Genomic DNA, 14,350 nt, shown 5'->3' with positions numbered 1-14,350 from the left:
ATAAACATACAGAAGCAACATATAAAGGCAAAAATAATACTCAGGTAGAGAAAGACAGAGAGAACCAATAAAATGGAGAAAAGGTGAGGAGGAGGAGAAGACCCCAGATAGACAAGCAAAGGGGAGATTGCAGGAAGGTTACTGTGCACCACCTGAGTGACTTCCACCACTTCCTTTTGCAGATGACAACACTGGTGAACTAGATTTCTCTAAGGCCGAATGCCATTGACTTTTGTAGCCATATGACAGACTATAGACTTTGTCCAAATCCAAGACTCCAGGATTTGTGCAGTTGGAGCAATAGAGGAGGTCAGGAGAATGCAGGTAAGAGAGGAGAAACTTGGAAGCCAACAGTGGGAGAGAGAGAGGGAAATGAGAGACCTTATGGGAGGCTGTGGCTGAGCAAGGCAAGTGTGGATTTTCTGATAGGGAAGTGGGTAGAGGCAGAGGTTAGTCTGTGCCACAGAGAGACAGATGAGAGTAGGAGAAGGTGTGGGGAGGGCAGCATATATCTGACTTCTGAAGAGAGCTTCCTGGCCAAGACATCAAAGCTCCAAATGCTGCTCTTGCTCCTTCTCCTCTTCGAGGGACTTCTCTGCCATGGGCAAAGCACAACTGGTAAGAAGAGCTCAGGTGAAAAGATATTTGTGGTCAGGCACAGGACAGAAAGCCCTTGGAGAATCTGCCCGAAGGAGGCAATTCTCTTACAATATACTTCACTCCAGACTGCATCCTGGGAGAGAATTCTTGCTTCTCGTCTCAGTTTCTGTCTCTGATTTTAGCAATAGGGGCCTGGATTAGGGAATAGAGGGTATTGGGATATTTGAAAACTGTAACTATCTGCATTCTTTCTTTCCATCCTGAATTCTTCTTCCTGCATTGTCTCTTCTCTCCACCGGCCACTCTCCTCTCTTTCAGCTCCCCAGGCTCTAAGACCTCATCATGCCCCAGCAGAAGAGCCCCTCTCCTTCCGCCTAGTCCACATCTCCTCCTTTGCCAACCACAGCTGGGCCAGCACCCAGGCCTCCGGCTGGCTGGGTGACCTGGAGATTCTTGGCTGGGACAAGGTCTTAGGCTCCCTCAAGGACCTGAAGCCCTGGTCCCTTGGAAACTTCAGCAAGGAGGAGGTGAAGAACCTCCAGTCACTGTTCCAGATGTACTTCCACGGTTTCATCAGGGTGGTGCAGGCCTTTTCTAGTCAGTTCCAGTTTGAATGTGAGTTTGGTGTTCCAAGCTCCTCTTCTGTCTGGGCTCTCTGGCCATCGTCAAAGCGGGGGGCGGGGGGAGTAGTGGACCAGATTCTACCATCTTGACCTTTCCTGACCTTGCTCCCTGCCTCCCTTTGGCTCACACTCACTTCTCTGCTTCACCCTTCACCACCCCCATCCTGCCATATGCACAGCAGGGCCTGCCTGAGCTTCTCTCTTCCCACCCCTGGACACACCCTCCCGTTCTGCCCCTCTGTCATTGGACTGAGTGTTCGCATGGCCTGACCTTGACCTCACCACTCCTCCGTGAGTTTTCCCAGACCAGTCTCCTGTCTTCTATGCCTTCCCTATCAATTATTCCAATATGATTATTCCAATATACATTTATTAGCTTCCAATTTTCTTCCCACACATCTACTTCCCATTTTGCCTCTCAATTCTAGTTTCCTATAGGATTCCCCAGCAATTTGCTCCTTTGAATTCCATCGCTCTCTGTATTTTTTTTATGTTCCCTTCTTGTCATTCTTTTCATATTGATTCTCTTTTCTGTCCATTCTCAGACCCCCTTGAGCTCCAGACATCATCAGGTTGTAGACTGCATGCTGGGCAGGCCTCAGAGAGCTTCTTTAATGGAGCATACCAAGGATCAGACTTCCTGAGCTTCCAAGGAGGTTCCTGGCAGCCATCTCCAAGAGGAGGGAGTCGGGCCCAGAACGTCTGTCGGGTGCTCAATCTCTACGAAGATATCAAGGAAATAGTGCAGAGCCTCCTCGATGACACTTGCCCTCGATTTCTGGCAGGCGTCCTTGCAGCAGGGAAGTCAGAGCTAGGGCGGCAAGGTGAGTCCCACACTCTCTCCCCTCCTATTCCTATTGCTCTTTCTCCTTTGTTTGGATTCGCCCTTTCTCATCATCTTGTTGAAACACGCAATAAGAGGTCCCAGGGAGAGATGCCTGGCTTCAGGATTGTTTTCCCAAGAAAATATAAAAGAAGTGATAACTCAAACTTCTAAGGCACCCAGTACCTGAACTCGAGCTCAAAGTGCTCACAAAACTTCCATTTCTCCCCACTTTTCCCCTGTGTAGTGAAGCCCGAGGCCTGGCTGTCCAGTGGCCCCAGTCCTGGGCCTGGCCGTCTGCTGCTGGTGTGCCATGTGTCTGGCTTCTACCCAAAGCCCGTGTGGGTGATGTGGATGCGGGGTGACCAGGAGCAACGGGGCACTCAGAGAGGTGACCTCCTGCCTAATGCTGATGGAACGTGGTATCTTCGGGTGACTCTGAATGTGGCCGCTCGGGAGGCAGCTGGCCTGGCCTGCAGGGTGAAGCACAGCAGTCTGGGAAGCCATGATATAATCATTCACTGGGGTGAGAGAACTGAGACCCAGCTGGGAATGACAGAAAATAGCCCTAGGGATTTTCAGTGAGGAACTGGGGAAATAGGTAGAAATCCTAAGTGTGGGAAGGATAAAAGTGGGAAAATCCAAATAAAGAAGGGGGAGGGAGTGATAGCAAGTAAATTTAAAGAAATTGGAAATCAGAAATTAGAGGAACTAAAGAAAAAAGAAACTATTGATTTGGTGGAAGAGGGTTAGGGTGGGTACATGATGGACATAGATGGGGGGATTGAAATACAGGCTCTAGAACACAGTGAGAACCCCAGGAAACCCCCCGCCCTCATGACCGAAGCCTAACCTGTGGTGGATCAGGAGCATTTCATGGGTCCCTCTGCTTTTTTATCCCAACCAGGTGGATACGCCATCCTTCTGCTTCTGATGTGTTTGGCTGTCATTGTCACCTTGGTCCTGCTGTTTGGACTGCACTTGTGGTGTAAAAAGCAGAGGTGTGATTTTTTTTTTTTATTCTTTGTTTGTTCATCCTGTGTATCTTTTTTCCCTTTCCCCCTTTCTCTGTGATTCCCCTTCTTTAAGATTAAGATCCTCTTCTTTTCTCACAGCTCCAATTGGAAAATCCCGTCTCCCTGTATATCCAAGTCCGCCTTTCCCCTGGGAGCCAAAACCCAGGACCCCAGGAATCCAGCACATCAGCTTCACATGACATCAGAGTCCTGGATCAAAAAGAGAATTTTGAAGTGGAAAACAAGTCTAAACCAACTCTGGTGACATTGGTTTGCCTTGCACGTAAACTCCTTGTCTACTTCTTACATATGCTTCTTGTCCTCTAAGGAAAATATAATATTATTCAAACAACTTATTGTGGCAGAGATATTGATCCCTTTGGACACCCATTGCTTTTCATCTTCTGGAAATATCTTTTTTTGCTTTGTTCATCACCATTGATCCTTCGAGATAGAACTGAGATGCCTTCTTCTCATGGTTGTTTCCCAGGATTGCCCATTTGAAAGCTCTTCTATACTCCCCAGATTGGACTGGTCTTCCCCAACACACTCACCTCTTCCTGCTCTGATCAATCATCCTTTAGGGTTTTTTGCTCTTCCCTTTCCTCTCAGATGCTTGAAAGTAGGATTTAGGTGTACGTACTTGTAAGCACATGGTTTCCTGCTCTGAAAGGACCCGTCTTGGTTTAATGCTTCAAAGTACCCCAAGAAATATTGCATTTTCATTTGGCACTAGCCTCATACATGATGTTTCTGTTTCTGCCTGGATGTAATATATTTTAACCAATGCTGACCAAAATATATTGACTTTCAAATAAACCAATATTGTCCTAGTCCATTTCTTCTCTGAAATCTCTGCATCATTTGTGTGCTCACTAAAGCAGTTCTTCTTTCCCCTTATATCTCACTAGAGGTAAAGGAGACAGGTAAATGCTCAGACTCCACTGTAATTCGAGTGTTAGTGCATCTTCAGGATATTTAAATAAAATGATATCATGTGGGATATCACCTGTCAAGCCAGGACAGGTTCAAATTATCATTCCTACTTCCAAGAAAATGTGTATGTCTTTGTTGATGTGCATATTCTGGGGGAAAAAAATCACACTTTGAGCAATTAGGAAGACAAATGGGATTTGAGGACAATTTTAATGGGTCAAATCAGAGGAAAGACAACAATGGGAAAGCTAGGTTTGATGCCAGTTTAGCTGTGTGCTTACTTTATTTTGGTTCATCATCATCCCAACATCATCCTCATCACCATTATCATATAGTTTGTTTCCCTTATTTTATTATAAATTATTAAATTATCTAGTTGAGATACATTGGAATGAGCTTGTTGAAATACAGGGAACTATTAGAGCACAGAGTTCATGCAGATGTCCATTCAACTCCTTTCTTTGCATGAGATAATAGAAGAGAGTGTGGAGGCTTCTTAGTGTAAGCTTATAACTTCATGTGAAGCATTTTCAAGTTCAGCAGTCACTTATCCAGGGCAGAGTCTTTACCTAAGAAGGAGGCACTGAGGCTGCCTTCCACTGGTGAGAGTCCATCACCCTCTGTATGACACATTCAGTTAGCTTATCTAGAGGTTTTGCTGAGTCCAGAGAGGAAGGCAGGATTCTGAGGGGTTGTTTGGAGCAGCAAATGTTGGAAGCCAAGCGTTCTCTCCATGGTTTAAATCTGTGAGGGTGACTTCTTTGAAAATAAAGAGGTTCAAGTACAGACCTTTCATTTCTGAGACAAGGTATCTAATGAAACATCTTTCCTATGTTTCTCATTTAAGTAATTTTTGCCATTATTCCAGTCACAATAATTTTTGAAGCCGCCATCTGACACAGGCTAACTTTCATGGTTCCATGCCTGATCTTTCCTCTACCATATCTTGTATTTCTGTGACACTCAATTTCTTTCTGTCCCTCAATTACATCAAGCTTCTTCTCAGTTCAAGTGTCACTTGTATAGAAAGAAATTTGCCGATTAATCTAAGTAATACATCCACCTCAATCATACCCCATTCCAATATTCTGTTTATTTTTTTTCTTAGTTTATTTCAAATATCTTTATATATATATATATATATATATATATATATATATATATATATATATATGACAGAAGAAGGCATTACAATTCTTACTACACATATAGAGCACAATTTTTCATATCTCTGGTGGTATACACAGTATATTCACACCAATTTGTGTATTCATACCTGTACTTTGGATAATAATGATCATCACATTCCACCATCATTAATTACCCCATGCCCCCTCCCTTCCCCTCCCACCTCTCTGCCCTATATAGAGTTTGTCTATTCCTCCCATGCTCCCTCTCCCTATCCCACTATAAATCAGCCTCCTTATATCAAAGAAAGAATTTGGCATTTGGTTTTTGGGTATTGGCTTATTTCACTTAGCATTATATTCTCTAACTCCTTCCATGTACCTACAAATGTCATGATTTTATTATCGTTTATTGCTGAATAATATTCCATTGTGTATATATGCCACATTTTTTTATCCATTCATCTATTGAAGGGCATCTAGGTTGGTTCCACATTTTAGCTATTGTGAATTGTGCTGCTATAAACATTGATGTGGTTGTGTCCCTGTAGTATGCTGTTTTTAAGTCCTTTGGCTATAGACAGAGGAGAGGGACAGCTGGGTCAACTGGTGGTTCCATTCCCAGATTTCCAAGAAATCTCCATACTGCATTATATTCTGTTTATTTTGAATATTTAATTTAGTTGTAATTACCTCATTGTCTTATGCATTTATTGACTTTTTCATTTAAAACATAGGAATATGTCATCCTAAATTTCATCTGTCTTGATCACATTGTAGCCTCTTGCTTAAAATATAGCTTGACATTTTGGGCCAATGAATATGTATATTAAAATAAATATATATTTCAATAGAAAAATGATACTAACTGTTGACTCTCAAGAAGAGCTTTTAGTGACACCAATCTTTATCTGATGGGTGATAGATTTCCAGGTACCGATGAGTTTCCAAAGTGCTGGTGTCACTAAAAGCTATAGGTAGATCATTCATATTGTTCAAAGATGAAAAAATGCTCACTCTAAGTTCTCTCTTTCCTTCAGTTATTATTTTTCTGTATATGACAGCATCTTATGTACAGATGTTGACTTAGGAAGGAGGAAGGCAATCCCAAAGCATCTTATCTGACTCCTCTATCTTAAGAGTGACAAGCCTAGTTGCCCATAACATGTTACTGTGGGTTTTTTTCTGCTGTGCTTTGGTAAATCCCAGGGAGTCTCCTAGGGAAGGATGACTATTGTGTGTTGCGATTTTGAGGAAACTCTAGGTCTCTGAACGCACTAACTTAATGCAGTCTAGTTCTTTTTGTGAGAAGGTGCTCTAGTTGAGACCTGGGCATAGATTTGAGTGAAGCACAAGACATGCTTCCTGGGGAGGTATGAGGGCTACTTACTCATGTGTATTCCCAATCCTCATAAAACTGGCACAGATGGGTTTTAAAAAAAGTCAGAGGACATATAATCATTTCATAAGAAACACCAGATCAACATGATTTGGGGAATTTTTCAATATTGGTCCAGGATATTGTCAGAAACATTTTATACTATCCTTGCCATGTAAGCCTTTAAACTGAGTAATTTCACCATACAAAAAAACTCAAAAAGCTTAATGCCAAAAGACCAAACAACCCAATCAATAAATGGACAAAGGAACTAAACAGATACTTCTTAAATATAAACGGTCAACAAATATTTGAAAAAATGTTCAATATCTGTAGCAATTAGAGAAATGCAAACTAAAACTACACTAAAATTTCATCTCACTCCAATCAGAATGGCAACTATCAAGAATATAAGTAACAATAAATGTTGGTGAGGATGTGGGGGAAAAGGTATATTCATAAATTGCGGGTGGGACTAAAAATTGGTGCAATTTACAGTCTAGAAAGCAGTATGAAGTTCCTTAAAAAATTAGGAATGAAATCACTATTTGACCCAATTATTCCACTTTCCTGTACATATACAAGAGAGTTAAAATCAGCCCATTTCAGTGACACAGCCTCATCGATGTTTATAGCAGCTCAATATCTGCTATGAAACCAATAGTTAAACTATGGAACCAACCTGGGTGTCCTTCAACAGAGGAATGTGGTATATATGAACAATGGAATATTACTCATAAGACAGAATTCCTTTTGCCATTTGTGAGTAAATGGATGGATCTGGGGACTATCATGCTAAGTGAAGTAAGCCAATCCCCAAAACCCAGAGGTCTAATGTTCTCTCTGATATGTGGATGCTAACACACAGTAAGGGATGGAGAACAGATGTTCAGTGGATTAGATAAAGAGGAATGAAGGGAAGGGAGGAGGGACAGGAATAGTAAAGACAGTGGAATAAATCCGACATAACTTTCTGATACACATAGATGAATACATCACAGTGAATCTCCATATTATGTACATGCCCAAGACTGGGATCCAATTATAATGAGATATATGCCATGTTGTATAAATATGTCAAAATTGACTCTACTGTCACGTATAATTAAAACAAACAAAAAAGACTAAAATGAATGTAACTGGGATTATATATGTACACATAAGATTTCTGATCTACTTCCTTAAATATCACAGGTATAAAATAAGTATCCTTGAAAAGTTCATTCAGCGTTTACTACATCATGAGGATGCAATCAGCATGACTGTGGAAAGTTTAAATAACACAGAACCTGGTTTTTCAACAAACAAATTGTAATGAAAACTAAAGATGGAGAAGAAACTTTCAGATTTAAAAAAAAATGTATCTGTTTAAACAAAAACACTGGATCAGGATTCAAAATCTTGTACTGAAGAATAAATATGAGACTAAATCACTTCAGGAGACAGGAGTTGTCTAGTATTGTAAACTATATCATTCTGGCTCAAACATAGAAACTATTATTAAAAAAAAAAAGAGTGAAGGATAGTACTTTCCAGGTCCATCAAAAATAAAACCACTTCCTGTGTTCTACTGTGAACATAAATATTCTAGAAATAACAGATGTTGAGTTTGGAACAAGAGATTGAGGGAGTATCCTTGCTCTTGAAATAGCATCCTTGCTGGAGAAGGTTGCAAAAAAACATGAAGAATCAAAATATGTGGGGGTCAAAGCTGAGAAGGGAATGGTAGCCATATCCACTCAGGAGACCAGGGCCCTGGGGGATGCCTGTGTGATGTTCTCTGCCTAATGAATGAGCTAAGCTGAGGATGTGGAAGACCTGATTAAGTGGAGCAGCATAAACTGAAACTTGGATCTGGGCCTCCCAGTGCACCACCTGCAGATTTGCAAAGATACCCGTGCACACCTGCCCTGGAGCCTGTGTTCAAAGGGAGCAGCATGGTTGAAGCACAGGGCTGTTTCTTCAAATTACTTACAGAAAGTACCTGGAGATTTTTGGAACTTTGACTTTACCCTTAATTTCTGAGAACCATTTCATCATCTTTCCTCATTCACCATTTTACCCACTCTCACTTTCTTCGGCAAATGATCCCATCAGTTTACTAGTTTATCAAGATCAAATCTTCCTTTGGATTGTGTCGTCATTCTTCCAATATAGCCAGGCACCAATGCCTCCTTATAAGTTGTCTGACCTTTCACTCCCTTTATGATGCTGATCCAAGTGTGAACACCACTATCAAAAATGGAACTCAAATTACTGACTCCTTTATCAATGATATAGTAATGATCCCATATTGAGCATAAACTCAATCATTAAAGCAAATGAGAGGTATCTCTTCTTTGGTTACAGCTGATTGAATAATAAAATTATTTGAATGGAGCCTCTGGTAGGTCAGATACTCTTTGCATACCTATTCATATCAATGCATGTTGTCCTTCTGATGATCCTGAGCAGGCACTATTATTCCCATATGAGAGATGGGGAGACAAAGGTCACTTTACTACCAAGTATTAAAGGCAATATTGCTCCAAAATTTCTTCTTTCACTATTATACTATACATCCAACAAATATGTATGGGAAACCTGTTACATGATCAGTATTATTACAGGTAATGAAATACAGCAGAGACTCAAGAATAATATACCCTATTTTTACAGAGCTTAAATTAATAGTGGAGGAGTATGGGAGACAGATAGTAAGTAAACAAAAATATTACATATGAGGTGGTGAGATGTGCTTCGATTGAGAACTGAATCAAGAGAGAGGAACAGAGAGAAACAAGGGCCATCATTTTAAAGATCATAGACACAAATGGGCACAGAGAGAATGTGGTATTTGACAAGAGACCTCAAGGAAGAACAAGAAGCAATCTGTGCATATCTGGGGGAAACAGAATTCCAAATAAAGGAACAAGAAACGAAGTGTCATTATGTTGGGACTTTTCGAAATGTCATGAGGATTACAGTAGCTGCACTATAATTGGACTGGCATAAGTGATGAAAAACTTGGTAGCAGATGAGGCTGGTGAGTTGGAGTCAGATCATTTAGGGACCTTAAAGGCCACTGCACAGGTATTGAAAATTCTTGCAGGGCAAAGGAGATGAGTTCTTAGAAGCAGAGAGCAGAATCGTGGTTTCCAGGGGTCACAGCAGGGAAGAAATACTGGGGGAGGGATGGTTAAAGGGTGCAAAGTTTCAGTTATGTATAAATAACATATTCTGGACATGTATTAGACCTCATAGGGTGTGCAACTAACAAAACTGTAAATTGGCTGAGAGGGTAGATCTTATGTGTTATTACCACACACACACACACACACACACACACACACACACACAATACTACTATAAATAATAAAGAAGGAAGAAAGAAATCTTAAGAGGTAATAAATATATGTGTGGCTTTGGTGGTGATTATTTCATAGGTATATCTTCTCAAACTCATTGAGTTTTATACAAGATGTATAGAGTTTTTTTCATGTCAAGTAGTTAAAAAAAAAACACTAATTCTTAAACACAAGTATCACCTAGATTACAAAATGGGGCATGATTATATCTACACCAAAATCACTATGATCCCAATCAGCTTATCTGCACCAGAAGAAATTCAGAACCTCTAAATATTTCCACAACACAGCCTTCCAGCAAGTTACAAGTAGCACCTGCTCTGTGTTCTCTCGCCAGTACATACTTCCGTTTGCCAACTCTGTGCTGCCTGCAGTGCTCCTAACAGAGCTGTTGTTATCCATGATGAGAAAGTGATATCTATACCAGGGGTTGCTACCAACTACTTCTTTCAAAGTATCTGAGAAATTATTAGGTGACTTTATGGAGGGATGCTTCATAGGAAGACATGAAATATGGATTACTCCCCAGTTCCTAGCCTCAGTTTGAAAACCAGTTCTAGGAGCTGCCTTGCTTGTGTTTAGTTTTCTGAAGTCTCCTAAGTGCAAGAGCATCAGCTTCTGACTCTCACCTATGTCTTGGGATGAAACAAAGAATGTCTTCATCATTTTCCTTTAAGCCGTTGGCTGGCCAAATTAGCTAAATTGTGGTAAGAAATCGAACAGATTTGAAAGGATTTGCATAGACTCGTTTGCACATGAACTGGATATGTTAAAAGAACTAAAAAGTATTTTCAATTTGTTATTTCCAAAACACTAGGAGTGGCATCTTTGTTTGCCACTAAATGAATATGTATTACCTAAGCAGGCAGATTTTACATTTAAAGGAAAAGGAGAAATTCCTTTTGGGGAGAGAGTTGGTTCCATTATTTTTGGGGGGTCAAGAAAGCATTTAGGCTACCAATAGTTTTCAAATGAAGAACAATAATAATTCTCAAAATATGAAAGCAAAATAAACACTTTTTTAAATACAAAAATTCTAAAGTGTGTTTAATGCTCATCCTTTTTTTTATCTTTCTCTTTTCTGTGTGTGCCTCTGTGTGTGTGTGTGTGTGTGTGTGTGTGAGTGTGTGTTTTGTATTAAGAACTGAACCCAGGCCTTTTGCATGCTAGGCTTATGCGTACCACTGAGCTATATCCACAGCCCTTTATAACTTTTTACCTTCAGACTTAGTTTTGCTAGATCGCTCAAGTTGACCTTGAAGTGCCAATCCTCCTGCCTCAGACTCCCAAGTAGCTGTGATTTCAGGTGTACATCACCATGCCCAATGATATTTATTGATTTTAATAGGACTTTTGCATAAAATATTCTAGTAATTATAAATTCATTTATATGTATGTTTGTATAAGCAGGCAAGACTAAAGAGAGGGAGAAATATAGTTAGTAGTCATAACAAAGTATGCATTGAATCAAATGCAGGAGGTTTTTATCCCATTTATTTATCTATGTATTTAATAATTGTTATTAGAGCACTTTAGTTATACACAGAAGTTTGGTGCACTTCAACAAAATCATATGTTCATGGAATTTAGTTTACTCCATTATAGACCTTATTTACCCTCTTCCCTTCCTTCCTCCCTGCCCATATTCTCCTTTCTCTACTAATCTTCCTTTTAATCATTTATTTATTTTTAATTGATGCTTTCTACATATACGTTAAAGTAAATTCCTTATGGCATATGTATGTATGTGAATAATGTGATTTTTGTTAATTTGATTCCACATTTTCTCCCCTTTGCCATCTCTCCTCCCTCCTCCCTCAATCTCCTTCTGCTGCTCCACTCTTCTTTCCTATATATTTATGATATTATGTACCCTCCTGTCTTCTTTCCCTTATTTTATTCTAGCTTCCACATGTGAAAGAAAATACCTGGCCCTTAATTTTCTGTGTATGACTTATTTCACTTGGAATAATGCTCTCTATTTCTATTTGTTTACCAGCAAATACCATAATTTTATTCTTCTCAATGGCTCAGCAAAACTCTATTGTGTATATAAACCACATTTTCTTATTAATTTTCTGATGGGCATCTGTGCTGACTCCAAAATTTTCTTATTTTGAATTGTGCTGCTATAAACTTTGAAGTGACTATATTTCTGTAGTGTGCTGATTTTAGCTCTTTTGGATAAATAATGAGGACTGGGATAGCTGGGTCATATGTTGGTTTTATTCCTAGTTTTCTGAGGAATCTCCATCCTTCTTTCCAGAGTGGTTGTACTAATTTGCAGTCCCACCATCAGTGCATAAGTGTACCTTTCCCCTCACATCCTCACCAGTATTTTCTATTTATTATATTCTCGGTAATTGCAATCTAACTGGAGATGAAATCAAAATGCATTTTGATTGGCATTTCCTGGATTGCTAGAGATATTGAAAATTTTTCTTATATTTGTGGTTTTTCTTTTGAGAAATGTAGGTTTAGTTCTTTTGACTATTTATGGATTGGATTATTCTTTTTTTATTAGTGCTGTTTCTTGAGTTCTTTTAAGATATTTTGGATATTAATCCACTGTCAGAGGAGTAGCTGGCAAAGATTTTATCCCATTCTGTAGGCTGTCTCTTCACATTCTTAAATACTTGCTTTGCTATGCAGAATCTTTTTAATATGATGTCATTCCACTTACTGATTCTTGGTTTTATTTCTTGATTTTTTACTTGTGGAGGAAGTTGATACCTGAACCAATATTATGGAGTGTTAACCCTCTGTTTCTTTCTAGCAGTTGTGATGTTTCTGGTCTAACCCCTAAGTCTTTGATCCATTTCGACTTGAATTTGGGACAGCGTGATAGATAAGGATCTAGTTTCATTCCTCTACATATGGATGTTCAATTTTCCCATTTGTTAAAAAGGCTATCTTTTTATCAACAAGTATTTTTAGTACCTTTGCCAAGTACCAGATGTCTGTAGTGGGTCTGTCTCTGTGTTGTCCATTCTATTCCATTGGTCTTCATGTGCATTTTGATGTCCATACTATGCTGTTTTTGTTACTGTAGCTTTGTAGCGTAATTTGAGATCAGGTATTGTGATGCCTTCTATATTCTTCTTGCTCAGTATTGCTTTTGACTATTTTTGATCTCTTATTCTTTCAAATAAATTTTAGAACTTTTTTTTAGTTCTGTCAATAATGCCATTGGCATTTTGATGGGGATTACATTGAATCTGTATATTGCTTTTGGTAGAATGGCCATTTTGCAATTGATTCTGTCTATCCAAGAACATAGGAGGTATATTATTTTACCAGTAATAATTATTTATTTTACAATCAAATAAAAAATAAAATAATAAAAATGGACTTATATTATTTATCATATATATGGTCCCTATAGATCAAAGCACCACATACCAATTTCAATAGCCAGGAAAGGGATCTAACTACAAGGAGGATATCAAACATCATCACCATGACAACCACAGGGCATAGCAATCCAAACATTTTTGCCCATTGCATCTTGTTTTCAGTTGCCAAGGAAACACAACACAGTTAAGCACTGGCTGGAATATTTTTTTCTTACATATAAAATAGAGAGTAAAATTAGCTTCAATTAGGTGCAGAAAACCCCTATGGCCAGTGGGTCCATCTCTACAATCAGTGCAGAGCAATTGACCTGGACACACTTCTCTTATACTATCCCAGTGGACCCTGTCCTCTCTCTCTTAGAGATTGAAATACCAAAAGCTGAATATGTGCTTGAAGACTATTGATGCACATGCTTAAACACAGTGAAGGATCATTTCTTGCTAAGAAAATGTTCTAGGATTAAAGACATTATTCATTGGTCAAGTGGGGTAGTCAAAAGACCATGAGTATGAGATTATCTTTGCCAAAATCTGGCTACTGAAGCAGGACATGAAGCATATCAATCCCAATATAGGACTTTGCCCACCTGGATTTGGAGGTGAAATTGCATATGGTGTTATTTTCAAATAACTCCTATGAATATGGCTTGCTCGAAGAGCCACTACTATTTTGAGTCACACTCTACTGGAGTGACAAAGAGAATAAAACCTAGTGGGATGGGCAGTCCTTCCTAAAGAATAGTTCTAATCCAGGCACCCCAAGTGCCTGTAATTAGGCAACTGAAGAGATGAAAAATGAGTCTAGGGTGACTATGGGCATAAAGCTAACATCCATCACACCTGAACATGGATTTCAGCTAGATTATCTACTTTCCCTGAATTTTGATACATACACAACAAAAAGTCTTGCCAGCAGGTAATTGAGGACTATTTGATTATGCATCACCATCATGGTTACTGAATTTAATGAATCTTGTTGATCTTGAAGAGCTCAGGCAGTGATATTAGCTCTCTCTTCCACAGTCAATAACACACAAATAGAATGCAAATAGTTTATCTTTCTGGCAGAGTGTCTTAGGTAACACTGCAATGTGTTAAAAGTTATGCCTTTTCAATTTGGAGTATAATTTTGAACAGAAACTCA

General features: G+C 39.3%; 1 protein-coding gene across 2 annotated transcripts; it reads left to right on the top strand.

Moving 5' to 3' along the window:
• The first annotated feature begins 205 nt into the window (after positions 1-205).
• LOC114079134 (T-cell surface glycoprotein CD1e, membrane-associated-like) lies at positions 206-3,900 on the top strand. Of its 2 annotated transcripts, none has more exons than XM_027920258.2 (6): positions 206-324; positions 919-1,215; positions 1,769-2,047; positions 2,294-2,572; positions 2,954-3,047; positions 3,162-3,900. In XM_027920258.2, the coding sequence occupies exons 1-6, from the start codon at positions 243-245 to the stop codon at positions 3,325-3,327; spliced, it is 1,197 nt and encodes a 398-aa protein (XP_027776059.2). In that variant the 5' UTR covers positions 206-242; the 3' UTR covers positions 3,328-3,900. The 2 variants fall into 2 exon arrangements, with proteins under 2 accessions (XP_027776059.2, XP_027776060.2); XM_027920259.2 differs by lacking the exon at positions 206-324 and adding an exon at positions 359-618.
• The last annotated feature ends 10,450 nt before the right edge of the window (positions 3,901-14,350 follow it).

The sequence above is a fragment of the Marmota flaviventris genome, chromosome 10 (genome assembly GCF_047511675.1).
Source record: "Marmota flaviventris isolate mMarFla1 chromosome 10, mMarFla1.hap1, whole genome shotgun sequence".
NCBI classification, from domain to species: Eukaryota; Metazoa; Chordata; class Mammalia; order Rodentia; family Sciuridae; genus Marmota; species Marmota flaviventris.
The sequence above is the reverse complement of the archived record's forward strand: the minus strand, read 5'-3'. Positions and strand labels throughout refer to the sequence as shown.

What these genes read in the sequence shown, in the direction of transcription:
- LOC114079134 (XM_027920258.2), top strand. Translation starts at nt 243, where the DNA reads ATGACAGACTATAGACTTTGTCCAAATCCAAGACTCCAGGATTTGTGC. An exon ending in TAGTCAGTTCCAGTTTGAAT is followed by an intron (nt 1,216 to 1,768) that starts GTGAGTTTGGTG and finishes GTCCATTCTCAG; the next exon opens with ACCCCCTTGAGCTCCAGACA. An exon ending in TGATATAATCATTCACTGGG is followed by an intron (nt 2,573 to 2,953) that starts GTGAGAGAACTG and finishes TATCCCAACCAG; the next exon opens with GTGGATACGCCATCCTTCTG.